The 26852-nt window shown below is 39.2% G+C and overlaps 2 protein-coding genes across 3 annotated transcripts in view; one reads left to right on the forward strand and one right to left on the reverse strand.

Annotated features, from left to right (window-relative positions):
- LOC103873306 overlaps positions 1-26852 on the reverse strand; it is a 728778-nt gene that overhangs the window by 634874 nt on the left and 67052 nt on the right. The window lies entirely within an intron of this gene.
- On the forward strand, positions 11923-14210 carry LOC103873441. Of its 2 annotated transcripts, none has more exons than XM_009151848.3 (2): positions 11923-12085; positions 12370-14210. In XM_009151848.3, the coding sequence occupies exons 1-2, from the start codon at positions 12074-12076 to the stop codon at positions 14023-14025; spliced, it is 1668 nt and encodes a 555-aa protein (XP_009150096.2). In that variant the 5' UTR covers positions 11923-12073; the 3' UTR covers positions 14026-14210. The 2 variants fall into 2 exon arrangements, with proteins under 2 accessions (XP_009150096.2, XP_033128493.1); XM_033272602.1 differs by having other exon boundaries at positions 11929-12085; positions 12205-14210.

Below are 26852 nucleotides of genomic sequence, written 5' to 3' on the forward strand. Positions count from 1 at the left end.
AGTAAACAAAAGCTCTGTCTTCTTCATTTAGACTTTCTTACAAATCTCTTTAATACAATATATGTGTATGCAATAAATAATTCATGCATGTTGATATATAGTATTCAGATGTTTGTATCATATTCACTATCCACTTAGTTTGATGTTTACATTTCTATGATTTCTCACAAAGAAGTGTTTTTTCTTATTCGAATATTACGTGTTTTGTTATACATCTCGTATGGCATCTAGTAAATCACGTAAAATATGATATTACAAATTATGAAAAATTAAATTATGTTTATATCATGTATGTGTATTAGTATAAAGTTAATTAATATGGTATATCAAAGTTAAAGTGATTTCATTTGTTAATTTTTCTCACGAGTTATACCGCCATGGGCCAATCTTATCACACAAATAACTATGTCATTACAATCTATATTATAAATGTAGGAAATGATTAGATTTCAATTTACATATTTTAAATTACAAAATCATATACTCAACAAAACTTTAGATATGTTATATTACAAGTTAGTCCATAATAAGAAGGTTTAAAGCGGACAATCACTTCCAAAAACGTAAGTACTTAACATATATATAAACGATATGTAATAAGACATAGCATCACTGTTGAATCCATGTTGGATCAAATTCGATTTTAGCACATTTTCCTCGCTCTGTATTCAATAGACTACGCTAAATACATGTCAGTAATATTTAAATGATTTAAGAGTTCACCTTGCTAAATGTAGTTTACTCGCCAGAAATGCAAAGCTACGAAGGTTTTATGGTACTTACTCAACCACCAATTTTCATATCCAATTCTCGAGCATCCTGTCCAGGCTTCACATACCAACTCACACCCACTGTATAGTATTGTTAGTGACATACATATAAGATGAAAGTTAATTTTAAAAAGAAGTTTATTTGATGGTTATGAGTTACTTAAATTAAAAATAGTAATTACCTTTCATCCACCAGCTTAAAATTAGTTTTAGTCAAAGGTACACCAAAAATATCCTCATAAAGATCATCCACAGACTGAGTTTAAGTTCCAAATGTAGTAATTCATCCAAACAATTCTACAAAAGTCGATAATTGTTAGGATATAAATTATGTTACTAATATATAACTGTTGTATAATAAAAGCTGAGGTTTAGTTTATATTTATTATTCAATATATTTGTGTAAATGTGATGTTGACAAGAGAGAAAAAGTATTCGCTTTTGGGTTTGGTATAAGAAGGTAAAAGAACGAGAGAGAGAGATTTGAGGCTAAAGTGAAAGAGAGAGGGGAGGTGACAGCTTTTTCTTTTTATTCAGATATGTTCTTGTTGTACATCCAAATATATGAGACACACACACTATTTATAGTGCAAAAGAGTCGGTCACTTATACCGACTTCCAAGAAAGAGACAAAATAAGAAAGGATAATATTTATCCAAAACATCAAGTGGATACTCATATCATTTGATAATATCAAAATATATTATCTCTTTAACAATAACATAATAAATCCTTATAAGAACCACCAGAATAACAAGATGGGAATACATACCGATTGGATAAGTGTTGTCAAAATTGATTTAGAGAACTTTTTGGATTGGAACACGTACAAACATTGGGTTTTCTTTAACACTCCCCCTTGATTATCCATCTTGTATTACGTAGTACCTCGTTAAAAACCTGATCATGGAAAAACCCATTGGGACAAAAATCATGACAAGGAAAAAAGAGTACACTGTCGTAGTCTCCTCCTGAAAATATTGGACATAACTTCCACTTCACAAATCACGTAAATGCTGCATTCCGATACCGTAGACGTGTTTTCGGAATGTTGAAGTCGGAAGAGCTTTGGTGAACAAGTCAGTCGGATTTTTGCATGACCGTACATATTCGATGTCCACTTCTTTATTTTTCTCGAGCTCCCTTATGTACGAGAAAAATCTTGGAGGGATGTGCTTTGTTCTGTCGCTCTTGATATAGCCTTCTTTAAGTTGAGCAACACAAGCCGAATTGTCTTCAAATATTTTCGTCGGTTCTTTCTCGTTGACTATTCCGCTTGATTCTTGTATGTGGTGACTCATTGACCGAAGCCACACACATTCTCGACATGCTTCGTGAAGCGCGATAGTTTCTGCGTGATTCGAAGATGTCGCAAACCAGAGTTTGTTTCTGAGACCGCCAAGAGATCGCGGTTCCACCAATTGTAAAAACATAGCCGGTTTGCGATCAAGCTTTATGAGGATCTGATAAGTATCCTGCATCCGGAAAACCAACCATACTAAACTCGGGTTTTCTAAAATACATTAACCCTAAATCAACTGTACTTTGGAGGTAACGAAATAAGTGCTTTACTCCGTCCCAATGCCTGCGAGTAGGAGCAGAACTATATCTCGCCAGTAGATTAGTAGCAAAAGCTATATCTGGTCTGGTACAGTTTGCAAGATATAACAGCCCATCGATAGCACTCATATAAAGTATTTATGGACCTAATATCTTCTCGCTATCTTCGCAGGGCCTAAAAGGATCACTCTCAACATTGAGAGTTCTGCCAATCATTGGAGTACTCAAAGGAGTCGCTTTGTACATACGAAAGCGTTTTAATAACCTTTTCGTATAGTTTGATTGATGCACAAATATTTCTTCTCGGAGATGCTCAATCTGGAGCCCAAGACAAAACTTTGTCTTGCCGAGATCTTTCATTTCGAACTCCTCTTTCATATGAGTTTGAGCATCATCAACCTCCTTTTGAGTTCCAATTATGTTCAGGTCATCTACATATACATCAATGATCACAAAGCCAGATGACGATTTCTTTATAAAAACGCATGGACATATCGCATTATTCACATACCCTTTACTCAAAAGATATTCACTTAAGCGATTGTACCACATGCGTCCGGATTGCTTTAATCCGTAAAGTGATCACTGTAACTTGACCGAACAAATCTCCCTGGATTTTTCTTTCAATGCCCCTGGCATTTTCAATCCCTCAGGGAGTTTCATGTATATATTGTTATCTAACGATCCATACAAATATGCAGTCACAACGTCCATGAGATGCATTTCAAGATTTTTAGACGCCGTTAGGCTCATCAAAAATCTAAGCGTAATTGCATCCATTACCTGGGAATACGTTTCCTCAAAATCAATTCCCGGTCTTTGAGAAAAACCTTGGGCAACTAATCGGGCTTTATATCGTGTTACTTCATTTTTCTCATTTACTTTTCTCACGAATACCCACTTAAACCCAATAGGATTTATATTCTCAGGCGTTATGACTATAGGTCCAAAGACATTTCTTTTATTCATGGAGAGTAATTCAATTTGAATTGCCTTCTTCCACTCCTCCCAATCATGTATTTTCTGACATTCTAAAATGGACCTTGGATTTGGATCATCATTTTCATGATCGATTTCTTTGGACACAGAAAAGGAGAACATTCCATCAACATCTTTTATCTTATTTCTGATCCATATCTTTTCATCTCGGGCGTAGTTGATGGAAATCTCATACTTTTATGTTCCCTTCTCGTCATCTAGATCATCTTTATCTATGCCTTCTTTCAGACATTTTTCACTATCAGGTTCTTCTAGAGCCTTTCCATTTATGTCTTCTTTCATACATCTTTCAATATCAGGTTCTTCTTGAACCTTACTATTTTGTTCATTCAATTTATTTTTCTTTCAGGGATTTTTATCTTTAGAACCCGCTGGTCTCCCCCTCTTTAACTGAACCCGAGGTTCATTCATTTTGCTACCATCAGTTTGTTATTTAGGAACATCAACTCTTGATGGAACATTTTCAGCGGGTATACATGACTTTGTCACCCTTCTTGTATTTTGTGAACGCATCTGGTAACTGGTTTGCCAAATTATGCAAATGCACAATTTTCTGAACTTCCAGTTCTCTTTGATTCGTAGGGGGATCAAGGTGTAACAACGACGCTGTACACCTTGTAATCTCTTGAGGAATTTTACCAATTCCTCCCCCTAGCGCTGAAAATTCATCCTCACTAAAATGGCAATCGGCAAATCGTACCGTAAACATATCACCAATTACTTGTTCCAAATATCTTATTATACTTGGTGACGTATAACCCACATATATTTCCAATCTCCTTTGTGGGCCTATTTTTGTTCTTTGTGGCGGTGCTATCGAAACATATACCGCACACCCAAACACACGGAGATGGGATACATCTGGCTCTTGCCCAGATGCCAATTGTAAAGGGGAATACTTATGATATGCACTCGGTCTTAGCCGAACCAGTGCAGCCACATGCAATATAGCATGACCCCATACATAAATTGGGAGCTTTTTTCTCAAGACTAACGGTCTTGCAATCAACTGCAACCGTTTTATCAATGACTCGATCATGCCATTTTGTGTATGCACATGGGGAACTGGATGCTCCACATCAATCCCCATTGACATACAATAATCATCAAAGGCTTGCGATGTAAATTCACCAGCATTATCAAGCCTTACTTTCTTAATGGCATACTCTGAGAACTGCGTTCTCAGCTTTATTATCTGGGCAATGAACTTTGCGAAAGCCGTATTTCGTGTTGTCAAAAGACACACACTTGACCATCTACTAGATGCGTCAATCAATACCATGAAATACTTAAACGACCCGTACGGTGGATGGATCGGCCCACATATGTCACCATGTATTCTTTCTAAAAATATTGGTGATTCATTGTCTACTTTTGCTGGTGATGGCCGAGTTATAAATTTTCCTTGAGAACATGCATTACATGTAAACTCGCCCGTTTGCAAAAAAATTCCGTTTTTCAATGGATGGCCATTCGAATTTTGCACTATCTTTCTCATCATGATTAAACCAGGATGTCCTAGCCTTTCATGCCATATTTTAAATGTATCAAACTTCATGTTTACCACGGCATAGGACTCAGTCATTGTTATTTTCGTAAAATATAGTCCAGAGGATAACATTCTTAACTCTTCTAATATATATTTCCTCTCGGACTTAATGCAAAGAAATTCAATGCCATCTTTACTCATAGTCTCAATATGATATCTATTTCTTAGGATATCCTTAAAACTTAACAAGTTTCTATGAGACTTGGAGGAATACAATGCATCACTTATTTCAAATATCGTTCCCTCTGGCATTGAAAATTTCGCTCTTCCAGAGCCCATAATAATCTTTGCATTACCAGATATTGTACTTACGTTTCCAGCGTAATCTCTTATTTTGAGACTGGAGAAATATTTCTTATCTTTAATTATCGTGTGCGTTGACGCACTATCTGCCAAACACAAATCTCCATCCATAGTCTCAAAGTTTGGCATTCTTTCTGAATTTAAAATATTCATAAAACATATATTATTAAACATTAAACAAACATAACATATATCTTACAACAAAAGATATAGATACTATAATACAATCTACATATATCACATCAATTTATATCACTCATCGATACTCTCTGGCTCAACCAGAAAGTCTGATACGTCGAGATGAGTATCATCGTTTAAACCATGAAAGGATAGCCCAGGTTCATCAGAGATGAAGTTAGTTTCACCTCTTCCTTTCTCTTTTTCCTTTTGGGATTCTCTATACAGATCGGCTAAATATTTTGGTGTACGACAACTACGTACCCAATGACCTTTCATGCCGCATCTGTAGCAAACCTTTCCTGTTTGCCTTTTATCATCCTGGTCTTTTTTCATTCCTTTCATTTTCGTGGAAGTTCTTGTTATCTCTTTCATCATAGGGACGGAATCTTCTTCCTCGTCCTCTTCCACGACCATGATAACGGTTTCCACCACGTCCACGACCTCGTCTTCTCCTATTATCATAACTGGATGATGCAACATTCGCTTCCGGGAATGGAGCAGATCTAGTGGGACGAGCTTGATGGTTTAAAGTCACGAGTTGAATATTCTACTCCGCTACAAGGAGGACTTGCATCAACTCTGAGTAACGGGTATATCCACTCACTCGGTATTGTTGCTGCAGGATTACATTTTCAGGATGGAACGTGGAGAGAGTTTTCTCGATCATATCATAATCACTTATTTTCTCTCCACATAACATCGTCCTCGAAGTAATTCCGAACATCGCGGAATTAAACTCACTAACACTTTTGTAATCCTGGAACCGGAGATGGATCCACTCGTGTTTATCTCTCGGTAAACATATTTCTGGTGATCGAACCTCTCTTTTAAAGATTTCCAGAGGTCACAAGGATCTTCTTTCGTAATATATTCATCCTTTAAACCATCATGGATGTGGTGTCGTAAAAATATCATGGCTTTTGCCTTTTTCTCATCCGACACCGTTTTCGAGCTATCGATGGTTTCCAAAAGCCCGTTTCCTCTCAGGTGCATCTTTGCACCCATTTCCCAGGTCATATAATTATTTCTCGTAATATCCAGGGCATTAATTTCGAGCTTTGTCAAATTCGACATGATAACTGTATTCACAGAATAATATATAAATATAGTAAAGACGGAAATTTAAATGCAGAAATTAAAGGCATAAAATAAAAGCATAAACTTAAATTGCATAAATAAAATCGGGAGGCTCAGCCTACAAGATGATCCGAGGAGTCATAGACTACCATATTGATCATTTTCCAAAGTCTGAGGAGACATGATCTACCATTTTGACTTTTACTTATTTCAAAGTCCAATCAGACTTAGTCTACTATTTTTGACCTTTCTTTTTATTCACGGAGGCAAAGCCTACCACGTGTTTCTCTGATCGTGAAGGCATAGCCTATCATAACGATCAGTCGGGGAAGGCAGCGCCTATCATCCCGAAAAATAAACGGAGAAGGCCTAGCCTCTCACTCCAGAACATTAATAAAATTTAAATAAATTAAGTATATTGAAATACATAAATTTAAATATTATCTCGGCTGGTTTAAGAACTTTCGGATTGATAAGCTTCGGTTGGTCAGAGCTTCGTGCTGATAACGTGTTGTATAATATAAGCTGAGGTTTAGTTTATATTTATTATTCAATATATTTGTGTAAAGGTGATGTTGACAAGAGAAAAAAAGTATTGGCTTTTGGGTTTGGTATAAGAAGGTAAAAGAACGAGAGAGAGAGATTTGAGGCTAAAGTGGAAGAGAGAGAGAGGAGGTGACAGCTTTTTCTTTTTATTCAGATATGTTCTTGTTGTACATCCAAATATATGAGACACACACACTATTTGTAGTGCAAAAGAGTCGGTCACTTATACCGACTTCCAAGAAAGAGACAAAATAAGAAAGGATAATATTTATCCAAAACATCAAGTGGATAATCATATCATTTGATAATATAAAAATATATTATCTCTTTAACAATAACATAATAAATCCTTATAAAAACCACCAGAATAACAAGATGGGAATACATACCGATTGGATAAGTGTTGTCGAAATTGATTTGGAGAACTTTTTGGATTGGAACACGTACAAACATTGGGTTTTCATTTAGTGAAACCCATAAAATACCTGAGTACGCTCCACATATTTGATATGAAATTCATGTGGAGTATTCCTTATCAAACCAAATTAACCAATGCATGTGTCACTTTGAATCATCTGAATATCCTCCATTGGTCTTCATCGAAATAGCCGAAATAGTGCTGATCAATCAAATTATTAGGGATTGTAATTTCGATTCTGCAACCCTAATACACCATGATCATAAAATGAAATTTCTCGCACAATAACCCACCGGAAAAAAAAACACTGAACATAAATTATAACTTACATTTGGGTCAGTTACAATAAGATGCCGCTCTTTCAGATTATGAGTAGTTATAGTTTCCCATACTCGTAGTATTTTTGCCCACATTTCGACATTGTTCGATGATTCACTGAGATCTAAAATTAGGGCATTGTTGTGTGCCATTAAATTCGCTTTTAGAGTTTGGAATAACCTCTGTGGTTTCTTTTTGAATGAGAAAGAATAAGTTTTTTTAACATTTGATTGAGGCGTTTGATATGATAATTTTGAACAATTTATACTTTTTAATAATGGCAAAACTTTTAAATGTGAGAGAGTACCAATATTCACATCATTAAGAAGATAATCAATTAATAGTGAATTTAACTTATTATAATTAATATTTATAAAATTAATATTTAGATAAATTCAACATATTTTAACTGTAAAATTAATCAATATATATTATTTGTAAAATTACTCAGTAAATTTATATAAAAAATATTAAGAATTATATTTTAGAAGATGACAAAGATAACGACTTAAAAGTGAATTTAACTTATTACAATAAATGTTTTTTTTCAAAAGGAAGATTTAGACAAATTGAACATTAAATCTTACCTACCAACATCAAATCAAACCCAAATAAAAAAACTGTAATCTTCATTTGTTTCTTTAAGAAATGAAGTTTGAAATGGATTTAAGTCAAAGGATTATGAAAAAATAATCAATATATATTAACTGTTTAAAATTACTTAGTAAATTTTGGAAATATAAATATTATGAATTATATATTTCCTTCATCACTTCTAAATAAATTATTGCAATACGATCATAATAATAAGAAAACATCTAAACATCAATAATATTTTATAAATAGTTTGAGGGTTTAAAGTGGACCCTCAATTCCACTTAATCACGTTTTAAAAATTATTACAGACCAAATATATTAAAAACTTCACTAATCCACGCTGGATTAGTGATAAATCTAGAGCACCCTCCTCCGTCTGTAATTCTTAGTGTACCTAATAAAAAAATGAAGAAAACTTTATAAATAATAAAATATATTAATACACAATCTTGTACAATATAGTTAAACTGTCATAACATCAGAACCACATATGTTTTAAGGCCTTTCATCCACCTCTGCAGATTTTTTAGTGTAAATACATAAGGTTTATGTAGCACATAAACGACATATTTAAATGGCTGCATACAATTAAATTAAACTATTCTATCAATAAAATCATACCTTGCATCATTTATCTTGAATCGACAAAAAAAGGGTCATGCAGTGAGTCTTGAGTATAATAAGACATTCCAACATATGTTAGGATTCCTACCAAGTCTACAATGATATTGAGTAAATTTCGTCGGTAGTAAAGCAAAAAAAAAGATATTTATAGTTCGTATTAGGTAGAGAAATTTTTTGACATACCGGTGGTAGAGATAGAGTTCAAACTACCATGTATAACTTTATCATAAGAGACTATTGACTCTACTTCGCGAACATGGAATTCGCATACACTCAGGGCCTTGATGGATCCCCAGGATGTGAAAATTATAGAAAGTATACCGCTGAGTAAAACCCAGATGGTTGACAGGGATGGATGGCATTTTACAAACAATGGGACGTATACAGTTAAATCAGGATATCAGATCGAACGGATTTATCCAGACAGGAAAAGACCACCTTTACTGTATGGACCCACAGTGGATATTCTGAAGGCTTTCTGCTGGAAAATACGGTGCCCTCCAAAGTTAAAACATTTTTTATGGCAATTGGTTACAGGTTGTATAGCAGTCAAGAAGAATCTGAAAGCGAGAGGAATACATGGAGATATATGTTGTGCACGTCGTGGAGCGGATGAGGAATCGATCAACCATGTGTTTTTTGAATGTCCTCCTGCACTTCAAGTTTGGGCTCTCTCCAAGATACCAACAAATCCAACTATGTTCCCAACGAGCTCCCTCTTTACAAACATGGATCATCTCTTTTGGAGAGTCTCTCCACAAATGGAGGATCATCAATTTGCATGGATACTTTGGTATATTTGGAAAGGAAGAAATAATAAAGTTTTTAGTAATCTGGATATGGACCCTAGAAACACGCTTAACTTAGCAGAAACAGAGTCAAGACTTTGGGCTGATGCACATGCAATGAACGAAACCAGGACAGTACCCCAAGTTGAGATTATGACTCTTCCTGCAATTCCGGGGAGATGGTGTTTTACGGATGGTTCTTGGAAGGAGAATGAGGTCTTCTCTGGGCAAGGTTGGCTGAGTACTTTAGAAGGTTTTGCTGGGCTGTTGGGAGCAAGGAATGTCCGGGCTTGTTTATCTCCTCTACATGCGGAGATAGAAGCACTATTATGGGCAATGGAATGCATGAGAAACTTACGCCAATTTCAGGTTACGTTTGCAACGGATTGTTCTCAGTTGGTAAAGATGGTTTCGGAACCAGAGGAATGGCCAGTATTTGCAAGTTATTTGGAAGATATTAAATCCCTGAAAGAAGGTTTCACACGTTCGGAGATCATCTATGTACCAAGAACGCAAAATTCAAGAGCGGATAGCCTAGCACGCAGTGTTAGGAAACAACCGTCGTTTGTCGTTCACATGGATCAACATCTACCGGAGTGGTTCACAGAGTCAGTATGAGTCTGTTGTTGATGACAAAAAAAAAAAAAACTTTATCATAAGAGACAAAATCATACATGGATGTCTTACAAAAAAACGTCAATCCAATCCACCACAGCTTGATCAACGAATTTTATTTGGAACATGTTGTTGGTATTTCTTTTATCTCCATCATTAAGAACCACTTCAAATTTATGGACTACTCTTCATTCATCCTCTGCGTGACCAAGAACCTCATACTTTTAAAAATATTCTTTTGGGATAGTTGCTACGATTCTACATCCTTTTGTTTATACCGAAGTTATTTTTAAAATATATGATATTTGGATCTAATAAAACAGCAAACTACTCTTTGTAAGTGTTAGAATAAAATTTTGAAAATTACTTCTTGATCAGCAATGATGAGATGTATGTCAGACGTTTTCTCAGTTGTATCTGTTTCGCAAACTCTCAAAAACTTTCCTGAATTTCAACTATGAAATACCTAAGCTCAGATCTGAAAGTCGAAACAAAGTCAATGTACATCTTTCCTTTTCTTGCAGAAGATTTTAACATGACAATTTTGATGAATGTATAGTATTGATACCACAATAGGTTGAAAAGGAATATTGTAATATCGTCTTTATAATATATTTTGAAGCAGAGGCTAAATATTCTATGTATATCTCGGTTCAATTTTAAGTTAATAAAGCATTCAATTATATTAATATATTAACTAGACATGATCTTATATTTTTACAATAGTATTACTTAATTTTGATAACTTTCCTTTATAACAACAAATTTTCCACTGATTGTGTGTGGAACTTCTGAAATGATGATATATAAATATTCCAAAATAAATAATTAAAATTTTAATGTAGCCAAACTAAACTGGAATAAAACACAAAGATTGTGAAAATAAAATCTCAAACTCCTTTTTTTTGCTTTTCTTCTATTTTGTGAAAAACAAATTGTAAACATATATTGTGAAAATCATTATATATCTAATTGAATATATTTACGAACACTGTTTTCAAGTAGTAGATGGTAAATTATGGATTGAACATTATCTCAGAGCATCTGAGAATGTTGGAAATATCTTTATATCCCCTATATATTGTATACAAAAAATAACCATTGTATCATACTATTAATATAATAAATATTAGAATAAACATATGATATGAATTTATCTAACCATTTAAAACTTCAATCTTCCAGAATCGTATCACGCAAATGACAATGTCATCCGCATAAGATGACAAAAATGTATTGAGATGTTCTGCCATTAAATAAAAATAATAATTATACATTAATCATATAATTGAATAAGCAATATCATCAAAATAAAAAAAAATATAATAATTAAATTGTACACTTACTTGATATCCGATAAGTTAAACTATATAAAACTAATAGGTTTGAGATATTCTGTTCCAACGTTTTAATTAAATCGCCATTTTAGATTTCCAACAGATATAAGAGCCCCTAGTATGTCTAATATCGAGTTGAAGAGCAGTTAGTTCGTAGCATAATAAAATTAAATAAACATAATAAAAGAATAAATTTCCAACTGAATGAAAATTTGGAATGAATTTGGAATGAATTAATTCTATTAAGGGTGGCATGTATTTGGGAACACGATTTCGATCAGATCAGCGATGTTTAGGGATGGATCTTAAAGGGATCTATATGGAGACGATAAGGAAGATCGGAGTTATTGGGGAATATGATTTGATTTCAATCATCCTTAAGATGAAATCAAATGTATTTAAAGGTAATATTGGGATTGGGAGTGTAGGGATTTGTTGGTTAATGGAAACGATCTTTTGGATCTTTTGCTTTATTGAGAAGGTTCGTTATGAGATTCAATGGTGCTTTGTGGTGGAGTTTCAGAAAGGCAATCACGGATTCGATATCATGAAGGAATATTTACCAAATATTAGGTTGGCTAAATGGATTAGCTATAAAAGGAGGAAGGGGTTGTTTCTATATTGCATCGGTTTTTCTTGTCTTAAACCTTCACACGAGATTTATTTCTTTTTTGGTATCATGGCGCAGAGTCAACTGCTTTCTAAGGGTGAGATGAAGAACGGTGACAATACCCGTAAGAGGTTGAAGATAACGGTGCCCCACTTTGATAACTCCGAGTTGATCAAAAAATTTTCCAAAACGCTGATTGGTCGGTGCATGAACCCGCCGGAGCAAGACATGAAGGCTTTGATTACGAATCTTCCGAAGATATGGGGGCTGGAGAATCGGGTTACTGGTACGGATTTGGGACTTGGAAAGTTTCAATTTGCTTTTGAAACAGAGGAGGAGTTAGAGGGGGTCTTGAGGCTTCAACCGTATCACTTCGACTATTGGATGCTTTCACTGGCTCGATGGCAACCAAAGAAATCTCCACAATTTCCCTCGGAGATAACTTTTTGGGTTCGAGTGTTAGGGGTCCCAGCGGAGTTCAGGACGGCGCCTACATATGAAAGTGTGGGGGATGCTATTGGAAGAACGGTGATGGTGGACGTGGAATATGCGAGGGTTCAAGTGGTGGTGGACGCCTTTAAGGAGCTTTGCTTCGAAACCACTATAGACTTCAAGGGGGGAGAATTCTATGCGAGTGAGGAAGCCTTGGTGTCTCTACGGTACGAAAAGCTCTTCGGCTTTTGTGAGTTTTGCTCCAGTCTGTGCCATAAGACTGAGAAGTGTCCTCTGGATCCTAAGAATACAAAGACGAGTCCGGAGAAGACTAGGGAGATGAAAGATGGAAATGGAGGATGGCACGAGGTAGGCCAACATGATGACAGAGCCCGGAGTTATAAGGGAGTGGTTATAAATGGGAGTAGCAATCAACCAAACAGGGAGAGGGAGAGTAGAGCTTATCATGGAAAGGGAAAAGGCAAAGTGGCTGATGACCACAAATGGGTGAAGACAGCAGAGAGGGGTTATAAGGGAACTTCCTCATATCATGGGAATTCTCGGGGGGACGCAGGAGGCTCGCATAAAAGATCATTACGAAGAGAGAAAATGGCGGTTGTGCCACAGGAGGTGCACCGTCGTGCATCGCCACGACATGTGGAAGAGCAAAATGGAAAGGAAGTGGTTATGGAAGGGACACGGGAGGAAGGAGAGATAAAGAGTACGGAAGAGGAGACTTTGGCTTCTGCTTCTAAGGAGTTTCAAGTTGCACTGGCTGAAACTCAGGCGAATGGTTTAGAGCTGATCTCTGATCCTGTTGATAGAGAGGAGGGTTTACTACAAATCCAAAGCCTGGTCGTGAAGGACAGAACTTCTGATAGAGTTTCTGAAGGTGACGAGGAGGACGAGATGGAAATGGATGAGTTTCAAGCAGCGCTTTTGGAGCATGGCTTAGATGAGCAGACGATAGATGCTCTCCCGGCAGTTTCTGAAGAGGAATTGAAGGAGATGATGGCGGGCTATGAGGAGGATAATCAACTTCAGGAGGCAGGAGAGCAGACTAATGGTGCAGAAGAGAAGAATAAGGACACTATGGAGCAGGCTCAGAAGCAGGGGACTCGTAAAAGGTTGTTCAAGTCATCAGTCATTGTTGCAGGAAGCACAAAGATGAGGAATGCAGTTGCGCTTGTATCCCCTCGCAAACGTGCAGCAGCCAGGATGGGGACTCGTAAAGGGGATACAAATAAGCAATTGGAGAGTAAGGGTTCGTCAAATCTGAGCTCTGGAAATCTGAAGATTTAATATGGATCAAGTCTTACAAGTTTCTTTCAAGCAGGGTCTGGGTTTTTTATTTTTAAAAGTTTCTATTTTGTTGTTTTGGTGTTGGGTAAGATCTTTATATAAGATCATGCTTTGGAATAAAAATTGTTCTTTGGATTATTGGTATTGGGCGTGTTGTGATCAGATATGCATAATTATTGCCTATAGATGTTTGGATTCTCTCTTTGAGTTGTGGGCATATGGCGAGGTGTTGGATTTGTTCCTTATTCGATTGCAGTCGAGACCTCAATGGTTTTTTTGTAGGAAGGTATGGTCTCGGAGTCTGAGGCACCAATATGGTTTATATGTTGTTTTGTCAAGTAGATGTCGGATTATATGGTTTATGGTGCAATTTGGTTCAGGGAGGAGTGTATCTTGGATAACAATGCAGACACTTAGGCCCTTACATTACAGAAACATCGCTTGTCAATTGATGGTTATTCAGTTGAATAATTATTGGAATGAGTTACGAGTATTTATAAATGTGACGTGGGTTTTATTGGGTATTGGTCATTGGGAATATGATATTTTTGTAGTAACACTTTATCAGTTTTGGTCCTTCCAAGTTTTGTCTGATGTTTGGTGTTGGTTTTATCTGGATTGGGAATTATTTTACAGTATGGATATGTGGTTGGTGGTGGTCTTAAGATCATTGGTGCTCTGTTTCTATTCGTTGTCCCTACAGGAAGTGATGGGACTTGAAAGATTCATGCTTTTCACGAGATGTTGGGGGTCAAGGAAATCATTATTGGCTCGGGACTACTCTATTATTTTCTTTTTTCATGGACTATCTAAGGTTTTTCATTGGAGGTTTGGAAGGAAACTATTATGGGAGAGGGCGGTGATTGTAAAGTTAATAAGAGGGGAGACGCTAGTCGGGAGACGAGATTATCTAATTGGGGACTTGGAGAATCTAGGGTATCATCACATCCAATTTAACAAGCTCAAAGGAGCATTTCTGTATATTTTTAAATGAGAACACTAAGTTGGAATTGCAGAGGAATGGGAAGTAAGTGGACGATAAGTTATTTAACGGAGATATGGCATAAACATAAGCCAGATTTTTTATTTTTATCAGAGACAAAGCAAGAATTTGAGTTCGCTCAAAAATTTCAAGGTCATTTTGGATTTGATAATTTGGTCACAGTGGATCCTGTGGGACGAAGTGGTGGATTAGCGCTTTATTACAATAATGAGTATCAGGTTAATGTGTTATATTCAAGTAATCGCATGATAGATGTGGAAGCAGTGGCTCTTGGGAAAACGGTATATATGACGTTTGTGTATGGAGATCCAGTCCAAGATTTACGAGAACAAGTGTGGGAACGTTTAACTAGATATGGGATTTCGAGATCCGAGCCTTGGTTTATTATTGGTGATTTAAATGAGATTACAGGAAATCATGAAAAAGAAGGTGGTGCGTTGCGAAGTGCGAACTCATTTGTTCCTTTTAATAATATGATAAGGAATTGTGGTTTACTGGAGTTCCCAGTCAAAGGAAATAAGTTGTCCTGGCAAGGCAGAAGGGGTAAGGGTAAAGGGGCAGTCACGGTTAGATGTCGGTTGGATCGTGCATTAGCGAATGAAGAATGGCATACGCTATTCCCCTGTTCTTATACAGAATATTTAGGCCTGGTGGCATCGGATCATCGTCCAGTAGTGGCTTATTTGGAAGATAAAGTTATTAGGAGGAAAGGGCAGTTTAGATTTGATAAGAGATGGGTTGGACAAGAAGGTCTTATAGAATCAATTACAAGAGGTTGGTCCGATAATAATGAAGGAACAAGAACTGGTATAGTGGAACAAATTAGTAACTGCCGTCGGGAGATAGCTAAATGGAGGAAAAATAATCCTCCTTATGGGAAGGAGAAGATAACGGACTTGCAAAAAGCGCTTGAAGAGGTACAAACAGATGATTCTAGATCTCAGGAGGATATTATGGAGGTATCTAGGAAATTGCAAGAGGCATATCAGGATGAGGAAGAGTATTGGCATCAGAAAAGTAGAAATATGTGGTATTCATCTGGAGATCTTAATACAAAATTCTACCATGCTTTAACTAAGCAACGAAGGGCTCGTAATAGGATAGTGGGGCTACATGATGGGGAGGGAAACTGGATTACAGAGGACAATGGAATGGAGAGAGTGGCGGTGGAATATTTTCAAGATTTATTTACTACCACTGCCCCATCGGAGTTTGATGAGTTCCTTTCAGAGGTAACACCTGGTATAACTCCACAGATGAATCAACGATTACTGCGGATAGCGACAGAGGACGAAGTTAGAGAAGCTCTGTTTATGATGCATCCAGAAAAAGCACCAGGACCGGATGGTATGACAGGCCTCTTCTTTCAGCATTCTTGGCATATTATTAAAGGAGATTTGGTGGAGATGGTGAATGATTTTTTGGTGTCTGGAGAGATGGATTCAAGGTTAAATATTACTAATATTTGTATGATCCCAAAGACAGAGAGACCTACCAGGATGACGGAGTTGCGACCTATCAGCTTATGTAATGTGGGGTACAAAATTATTTCGAAGGTTTTGTGTCAACGTTTAAAATTATTACTACCTTCTCTAGTTTCGGAAACGCAATCGGCATTTGTGGCAGGACGGCTGATCTCTGATAATATCCTTATAGCACAGGAAATGTTTCATGGATTACGGACCAATAAGGCGTGCAAAGGAAAGTATATGGCAGTCAAAACGGACATGAGTAAGGCTTACGATCGGGTTGAATGGGAATTTATTAAGGCATTATTACAGAAAATGGGGTTTCATGAGCATTGGATTAAACTTATGGTAGAATGTATATCATCGGTTCAATATCGGGTTCTTTTAAATGGCCAACCTAGAGGACTCATTATTCCACAGCGGGGATTACGTCAAGGAGACCCTTTATCTCCCTATTTATTTATCCTGTGTACTGAGGCTCTGATAGCGAATATTAAGAAGGCGGAAAGGGAGAAACAATTAACAGGAATAAAGGTAGCCAGGGCATGTCCTTCAATATCGCATTTGCTTTTTGCGGATGACAGTCTTTTCTTTTGTAAAGCGCAAAAGGAGGAGTGCCATACCATTCTAAGGATATTAAAGGATTACGAGAAAGTGTCAGGTCAATTAATAAATTTTGATAAATCATCAATTCAATTTGGACACAACATTGAAGAATCTGCCAGACAGGAGCTAAGAGATATTCTTGGTATACAAAATCTGGGAGGGATGGGAAATTATCTGGGTTTGCCGGAGAGTCTTGGGGGTTCTAAAATTCAGGTTTTTGTCTTTGTACAGGATCGACTAAATAATAGGGTCAATGGTTGGACTTTTAAGTTCTTCACGAAAGGAGGAAAAGAGGTGATCATCAAGTCAGTGATCACGGCTTTACCGAATCATGTAATGTCTTGCTATCGTTTACCCAAAGCTACTGCAAAAAAGTTAACAAGTGCGGTATCACAATTTTGGTGGAGTCCTGGTGGTAATATAAGAGGAATGCATTGGAAATCATGGGACAAAGTATGTGTCAGTAAGGAAGATGGAGGGTTAGGTTTTAAAGATATCACTGATTTCAACACAGCGATGCTTGGTAAACAATTATGGAGGCTGATAGAGAAGCCAAATACATTATTTTCTCGAGTTTTTAAAGGTCGGTATTTCAGGAATGCATCACCCCTGGAGCCGATTCGTTCATATTCTCCGTCATATGGTTGGCGGAGTATTGTTTCTGCTAGATCTCTGGTAAGCAAAGGACTAATCAAAAGGGTGGGAACAGGATCTTCTATATCTGTATGGAATGATCCTTGGATCCCAACCACTCGCCCGAGACCAGCCAATAAAAATCAACACAATCTTTACCCAGACCTTACAGTGGATTCTCTTATTGATCCACATTTGCGGAAATGGAATTCGCCGGTGATTCGGGCTTTGGTGGATCCCCAGGATGTGAAATTTATCGAAAGTATCCCACTGAGTAGAACTCAGATGGCAGACAGAGATGGATGGCATTTCACAAATAATGGAAAATATACGGTTAAATCTGGATATCAGGTAGAAAGGATATACCCAGATAAGGAAAAATCACCCTTAGTGTTTGGACCCACAGTGGATATTTTGAAGGCACATTGTTGGAAAATACGATGTCCACCAAAGATTAAACATTTTCTGTGGCAACTGGTGACGGGATGTATTGCAGTTAAGAAGAATCTACAAAAGAGAGGAATACCCGGGGATATCATTTGTGCAAGATGTGGAGCTGAGGAGGAATCGATTAACCATGTTTTTTTTGAGTGCCCCCCAGCACGCCAGACATGGGCTCTTTCAAAGGTTCCAACAAATCCAGCTTTGTTTCCAATAAGTTCTCTCTTTGCGAACATGGATCACCTCTTTTGGAGAGTTGTGCCACAGATGGAGGATCATCAATTTGCATGGATATTATGGTACATATGGAAGGGAAGAAATAATAAAGTTTTTAGTAACCTGGATGTTGAACCGTTGGATACCCTTAAATTGGCTGAAACGGAGTCAAATCTATGGGCTGAGGCACAAATACTAGATGAGACTAAGAGGAGTCCACATGTTGAGGCGATGAATCTCCCTTTAATTCCAGGAAGATGGTGTTTTACGGATGGGTCCTGGAAGGAAAATGATATTTTCTCAGGACAAGGATGGTATAGTACTCTAGAGGGATTTGCGGGTTTGATGGGCGCAAGGAATATTAGGGCTTCCCTTTCTCCTCTTCATGCAGAGATGGAAGCACTATTATGGGCAATGGAATGTATGAAAAACTTACGACAATTTCAGGTTACGTTTGCAACGGATTGTTCTCAATTGGTGAAGATGGTTTCGGAACCAGAAGAATGGCCAGCATTTGCAAGTTATTTGGAAGATTTCAACAGCCTGAGAGAGAGTTTTTCCAGAGTAGAGATCATCTATGTTTCAAGAACGCATAATAAGAAGGCGGATAGCTTAGCTCGCAGTGCTAGGAAAGTATCGTCTTCGGTTGTTCACATGGATCAAGATCTCCCAGTTTGGTTCACAGAGTCAATATGAGTCTGTAAAGTTGATGACAAAAAAAAAAAAAAAAAAAAAAAAATTTGGAATGAATTAGTCTCATGTTTAACTCATTGTATTTTACGAATGAGAATATTTCAATTGTCTCTTCTGGAAATATGAATTCAACACAAGTAGTAGCAGCAAAAAGAATCTCATACTTATGACGAGTTACCCTGATAATGCCAGTAGAATGTATTATTTTGAAATTAGATAGTCTAACCCAGCAATGCTTATTAAGCATACAATAGAATTTATGCATTAGAGAATTCTTCAGAGTAACTTTAATCATATGCCCTATAAGAAAAAATAGTATGATTAGCAAAAAATATTATAATATAGATTATAGGTTTGTTGTATATGTGACCAATACTCACATTTGCATCCATCAGTATCATTTGACAATTGTAACCGAACATTTCATTCCTCATGGTCCATTTCTGGATTATGTTAACTCTTAATGAAATATACAAAGCTTGAGAGTCCAACTCTTCGAAGAAAAAGATAACAGCTGTGGGAACCGAAACTCGCACTGTCGATTTCCGTTTAAATAAGGAAACTAAGAAAACCCTAGTTTCCCAGAGGACCCGGATATCTGTTAATTACCACACGTCAAGCAATCAGAACACGAGAGTAACAACGATAAAAATAAGAAATCGAAAAGAGAGCAAAGTAGATCTTATTCCGAATCTGCGTATGAACGTTACAACAAGGTATAAGCCTGGGCTCGAGAGCTGTCGGCGAGATTCCTAGTTCTAGCAACCCTAAGACGGCTAAACCTAATTGAGTCGCAGCTCGAAATAACAAAAACGGAAAGTTGCCTAAATCGCTCTAAGTGCTAAGTTTGCTCTGAAAAAAGTTCTCTCTTGTGCTCCTCGCCTAGGACTCCTTATATACTAGCTCCAAGGTCGGTTTACGCTTTTACTCTTCTGCCCTTAAGCCGTCATAGCATAAAAATGGAGATATTCCATTTTTCCCGATCTTCACAATTATCTTCAAAACTTCCGTATTTATCCGCGGAAACTTGACATTTATCCTTCCTCGCGGGCCCAGCGCGAACCATGCTGTGGTTCACGGGCTTTTGGTTAGGAAAAATCGTAGGATGGGCCTCGAGTCGTGTTTTAGGTCCCTTTGGGCCGTCTTCCGACTCGACACGTTTACTACGAGTTTTCCGCGGTTTCTAATCCGCGAAGTTTGATCGATGAATTAGAATAGCGGGAAACATAGACTGAGCTTGCTACGGTCTTCGGGAGATAGCATTCGAAGGTTTGACGAGAATGCAAGGACTGGTGTCGTATCGATGTTCGGAAAGGTTCAATCGCTACACAGCGACCGAACTTTGGCTCGAGCCCGGTCGCTATGTAGCGACCGAGCGAAACGAGTGCTCGGTCGCTACGTAGCGACCGAGCTTCGGCTTGAGCTCGGTCGCTACGTAGCGACCGAGCGGGACGATCGCTCGGTCGCTACGTAGCGACCGAGCTTTGGCCCGAGCTCGGTCGCTACGTAGCGACCGAGCGGGACGATCGCTCGGTCGCTACGTAGCGACCGAGCTTGGCTGAGCTCGGTCGCTACGTAGCGACCGAGCGGGACGATCGCTCGGTCGCTACGTAGCGACCGAGCTTTGGCTCGAGCTCGGTCGCTACGTAGCGACCAAGCGGGACGATCGCTCGGTCGCTACGTAGCGACCGAGCTTGGCTGAGCTCGGTCGCTACGTAGCGACCGAGCGGGACGATCGCTCGGTCGCTACGTAGCGACCGAGCTTTGGCTCGAGCTCGGTCGCTACGTAGCGACCGAGCGGGACGATCGCTCGGTCGCTACGTAGCGACCGAGCTTTGGCTCGAGCTCGGTCGCTACGTAGCGACCGAGCGGGACGATCGCTCGGTCGCTACGTAGCGACCGAGCGGGACGATCGCTCGGTCGCTACGTGGCGACCGAGCTTTGGCTCGAGCTCGGTCGCTACGTAGCGACCGAGCGGGACGATCGCTCGGTCGCTACGTAGCGACCGAGCTTGGCTGAGCTCGGTCGCTACGTAGAGACCGAGCTTTGGCTCGAGCTCGGTCGCTACGTAGCGACCGAGCGGGACGATTGCTCGGTCGCTACGTAGCGACCGAGCTTGGCTAGCTCGGTCGCTACGTAGCGACCGAGCGGGACGATCACTCGGTCGCTACGTAGCGACCGAGCTTTGGCCCGAGCTTGGTTGCTACGTAGTGACCGAGCGGGACGATCGTTTGGTTTGAATCCCAAAGAATACTTCTTCGTAGAAATAACCTCGTATAGTTTATTTTTACGAAAATTACATCCCTTCTTTTACTAACTCTTTCGGAAATACGATCTCTGAGGATTTTCGGGTGGTAATTCCGTCGTAACCGTTTTTGACCCCAACAGTTAGCCCCCCAGCCCGTTAGGATCATGCATGGGGGGATCCTAGCGTGCGGTTAGGCATGTTTGGCAAGTTAGGCGTGATGGATGGAATTAATATGCGAAAGTCCGAGCTTGAATAGTAAATCCTCATGTCTTATAAGAAGAGAGGTAACTTGTTCCATAATTTTTTCACTTTCTTGTTTTTCTCTAAGATCTTTCAAAAAAAAAAAAAAAAAACTTTCTATCTTTCTCTCCACCCTTTTCCTCTATTCTCTTAAGAGAAGTGTAAAGATGTCGAGCAAGAAAAAGATTGCGAAAAAAGGGTCTTCGTCCGCGAGTCCTTACGAAGAGCTCGTCGTTCCGAAGACGGAGTTCGTGCCTCACTCAGTGCATCCTGCCGAGAACGAGGCATGGTGGGTTGCTCATTACGGCTCGTTGATCCCTCCCAAGGAGAAGCCATTCCCGGTCATGGTCCATCGTGGAGTCGAGGGAAAAGGACGCAAGTAGGACCACTGACGAGTTTCTCGCGACGATGCGGTCGTTCTACCGCATCCCGGATGTTGTGGAGTTCCGGGTTCCTTGCCGCGGGGAATGTGCTAACAACCCCCCGGAGGGTTACTTTACTTGTTATGAGGTGTTCATAGTGCGTTGTCGCCTCTGGTTCCCCATACCCGAAATTCTCGTCCGAGTGTTGGACCGTTTCGAAGTCGCGATAAGTCAGTTGACACCCCTTGCCATTCAGCACCTTATTGGGATCTTGATCCTAAGCTATGAGCATGGCCTTTCCCTTTCCGTCGATCATTATGAAGCGCTTTTGAGGCTTCAACTTGTCAAGGATACGGATAAGCATAGGTTTGTCCCTCGGAAATTTATGTCGGTGGTTAAGAAGTTCATTTCGAACTTCAACTCGTGGAAGAAGTTCTTTTTCTTTGTTCGTTTGGACGCTGCGTCCGTCGAAGAGAGTTGCATTCCACTGTTCCGGAGGTTGCCGAACAATCGTCCCTTCATCAATCCTCTTGCTCCGTTCCCTGAGGACATTATCGCGGTGAGGGATCTTCTCAGGAATGGTCCCTTCTTCTGGACTTCTTTCACGCCGAGAAGGGTTCGGAAGGCACTGAAATTTGTGCAACCTGGTCCAGCTTTGGACGCGGATACGGGAAGCGACTCCGAACCCGACGGCCAGAGTCCCGTTGAAGCTCCGACAGCCGCGCCGGAGTCGAGCTCTTGGAAGGGAAAAGATGTCGATCTCGGCGACATAGAGTTTTCGATGGATGACTCTATGCTTCCAGGATGGGATCCGAACCTTGCTTACGGCGACGGAAGCGGTTCGAGCGAGGCCCCCATTCCGGACTTCGATGATTTCTTTGCTGGGCTGCCATCGGGTTTCGATGCTCCTCCTCCTACGAAAGAATCGGCGAGGCCGAGAGTCGTTGCGGAAGGATCTCGCATCATCAATGGGGTTAGTTTTTTCTTGGGAATTTTTTAGTGATTATCCTATGTATGGATTTGTAACACGCCTATTGATTTTGCAGGGCCTGAGCTTGCTGGGCTCGGCCATCGAGGCGGGTCATAGAGAAGCCATGGTCTACCGCTTCAAGGCGGAGAAAGCGGAGCGGGATCTCGCCCGCGTGCAAGGCGAGATGCTGGAGCGAGAGGCACAGCTTACTCGTGATCATGCGCGGGCTGTTCGCAGATCGAAGAGGAAAGGCAAAAAGAGAGATCGTCGAGGTGATGAAGACTCGCGCATCTCAGTTCCAGGTTGAGTACGGGAATCTTAAGAATGCCTTTACCTCGGTGGGCGACTTTCGCGAGTGCCGTGGTTCGGTCGGAAGTCTTTGGAGGACGCAAGCCGACGACTATGTGTTTGAAGAGGAAATGAGCTTGATGAAGAGTGGGATGAGCGACCGTGCCCATGCTGAGGTGCTTATCCCTCCGATCGACGAGAGGATTCAAGGGTTCTGGGATTCCATCCCGGTTTCTCCTGATACCGAGGAGGTCCCGATCGATTTTCACGGCGGTGGCGAGGAAGTGGATCGTCCTGCGGATGCGTTTGGTGCTTCGTTGTCCGGGGACTTCGACTTTGGATTATGAGGGATGGATTAGTTATCCTCGTTTTCGGCCGAATATGGCCCTTTGAATTTGGATTTCGTTTAGGTCAAGATGACCGTATTTGTATTTCGGGGACTGGCCGTTGGTGGCTTTGAATCCCCTGCCGCTTTATGCGGTTTATTTATATGATAAATGTTTCGTTTCGAGTTTTTCCTGAGTAGGGTTGAAGAACCTCATACTTTTAAAAATATTCTTTTGGGATAGTTGCTACGATTCTACATCCTTTTGTTTATACCGAAGTTATTTTTAAAATATATGATATTGGATCTAATAAAACAGCAAACTACTCTTTGTAAGTGTTAGAATAAAATTTTGAAAATTACTTCTTGATCAGCAATGATGAGATGTATGTCAGACGTTTTCTCAGTTGTATCTGTTTCGCAAACTCTCAAAAACTTTCCTGAATTTCAACTATGAAATACCTAAGCTCAGATCTGAAAGTCGAAACAAAGTCAATGTACATCTTTCCTTTTCTTGCAGAAGATTTTAACATGACAATTTTGATGAATGTATAGTATTGATACCACAATAGGTTGAAAAGGAATATTGTAATATCGTCTTTATAATATATTTTGAAGCAGAGGCTAAATATTCTATGTATATCTCGGTTCAATTTTAAGTTAATAAAGCATTCAATTATATTAATATATTAACTAGACATGATCTTATATTTTTACAATAGTATTACTTAATTTTGATAACTTTCCTTTATAACAACAAATTTTCCACTGATTGTGTGTGGAACTTCTGAAATGATGATATATAAATATTCCAAAATAAATAATTAAAATTTTAATGTAGCCAAACTAAACTGGAATAAAACACAAAGATTGTGAAAATAAAATCTCAAACTCCTTTTTTTTGCTTTTCTTCTATTTTGTGAAAAACAAATTGTAAACATATATTGTGAAAATCATTATATATCTAATTGAATATATTTACGAACACTGTTTTCAAGTAGTAGATGGTAAATTATGGATTGAACATTATCTCAGAGCATCTGAGAATGTTGGAAATATCTTTATATCCCCTATATATTGTATACAAAAAATAACCATTGTATCATACTATTAATATAATAAATATTAGAATAAACATATGATATGAATTTATCTAACCATTTAAAACTTCAATCTTCCAGAATCGTATCACGCAAATGACAATGTCATCCGCATAAGATGACAAAAATGTATTGAGATGTTCTGCCATTAAATAAAAATAATAATTATACATTAATCATATAATTGAATAAGCAATATCATCAAAATAAAAAAAAATATAATAATTAAATTGTACACTTACTTGATATCCGATAAGTTAAACTATATAAAACTAATAGGTTTGAGATATTCTGTTCCAACGTTTTAATTAAATCGCCATTTTAGATTTCCAACAGATATAAGAGCCCCTAGTATGTCTAATATCGAGTTGAAGAGCAGTTAGTTCGTAGCATAATAAAATTAAATAAACATAATAAAAGAATAAATTTCCAACTGAATGAAAATTTGGAATGAATTAGTCTCATGTTTAACTCATTGTATTTTACGAATGAGAATATTTCAATTGTCTCTTCTGGAAATATGAATTCAACACAAGTAGTAGCAGCAAAAAGAATCTCATACTTATGACGAGTTACCCTGATAATGCCAGTAGAATGTATTATTTTGAAATTAGATAGTCTAACCCAGCAATGCTTATTAAGCATACAATAGAATTTATGCATTAGAGAATTCTTCAGAGTAACTTTAATCATATGCCCTATAAGAAAAAATAGTATGATTAGCAAAAAATATTATAATATAGATTATAGGTTTGTTGTATATGTGACCAATACTCACATTTGCATCCATCAGTATCATTTGACAATTGTAACCGAACATTTCATTCCTCATGGTCCATTTCTGGATTATGTTAACTCTTAATGAAATATACAAAGCTTGAGAGTCCAACTCTTCGAAGAAAAAGATAACAGCTGTGGGAACCGAAACTCGCACTGTCGATTTCCGTTTAAATAAGGAAACTAAGAAAACCCTAGTTTCCCAGAGGACCCGGATATCTGTTAATTACCACACGTCAAGCAATCAGAACACGAGAGTAACAACGATAAAAATAAGAAATCGAAAAGAGAGCAAAGTAGATCTTATTCCGAATCTGCGTATGAACGTTACAACAAGGTATAAGCCTGGGCTCGAGAGCTGTCGGCGAGATTCCTAGTTCTAGCAACCCTAAGACGGCTAAACCTAATTGAGTCGCAGCTCGAAATAACAAAAACGGAAAGTTGCCTAAATCGCTCTAAGTGCTAAGTTTGCTCTGAAAAAAGTTCTCTCTTGTGCTCCTCGCCTAGGACTCCTTATATACTAGCTCCAAGGTCGGTTTACGCTTTTACTCTTCTGCCCTTAAGCCGTCATAGCATAAAAATGGAGATATTCCATTTTTCCCGATCTTCACAATTATCTTCAAAACTTCCGTATTTATCCGCGGAAACTTGACATTTATCCTTCCTCGCGGGCCAGCGCGAACCATGCTGTGGTTCACGGGCTTTTGGTTAGGAAAAATCGTAGGATGGGCCTCGAGTCGTGTTTTAGGTCCCTTTGGGCCGTCTTCCGACTCGACACGTTTACTACGAGTTTTCCGCGGTTTCTAATCCGCGAAGTTTGATCGATGAATTAGAATAGCGGGAAACATAGACTGAGCTTGCTACGGTCTTCGGGAGATAGCATTCGAAGGTTTGACGAGAATGCAAGGACTGTGTCGTATCGATGTTCGGAAAGGTTCAATCGCTACACAGCGACCGAACTTTGGCTCGAGCCCGGTCGCTATGTAGCGACCGAGCGAAACGAGTGCTCGGTCGCTACGTAGCGACCGAGCTTCGGCTTGAGCCGGTCGCTACGTAGCGACCGAGCGGGACGATCGCTCGGTCGCTACGTAGCGACCGAGCTTTGGCCAGAGCTCGGTCGCTACGTAGCGACCGAGCGGGACGATCGCTCGGCCGTCGCTACGTAGCGACCGAGCTTGGCTGAGCTCGGTCGCTACGTAGCGACCGAGCGGGACGATCGCTCGCGTCGCTACGTAGCGACCGGAGCTTTGGCTCGAGCTCGGTCGCTACGTAGCGACCAAGCGGGACGATCGCTCGGTCGCTACGTAGCGACCGAGCTTGGCTGAGCTCGGTCGCTACGTAGCGACCGAGCGGGACGATCGCTCGGCTCGCTACGTAGCGACCGAGCGGGACGATCGCTCGGTCGCTACGTAGCGACCGAGCTTTGGCTCGAGCTCGGTGCTACGTAGCGACCGAG

Source organism: Brassica rapa, chromosome A06 (genome assembly GCF_000309985.2).
Source record: "Brassica rapa cultivar Chiifu-401-42 chromosome A06, CAAS_Brap_v3.01, whole genome shotgun sequence".
NCBI classification, from domain to species: Eukaryota; Viridiplantae; Streptophyta; class Magnoliopsida; order Brassicales; family Brassicaceae; genus Brassica; species Brassica rapa.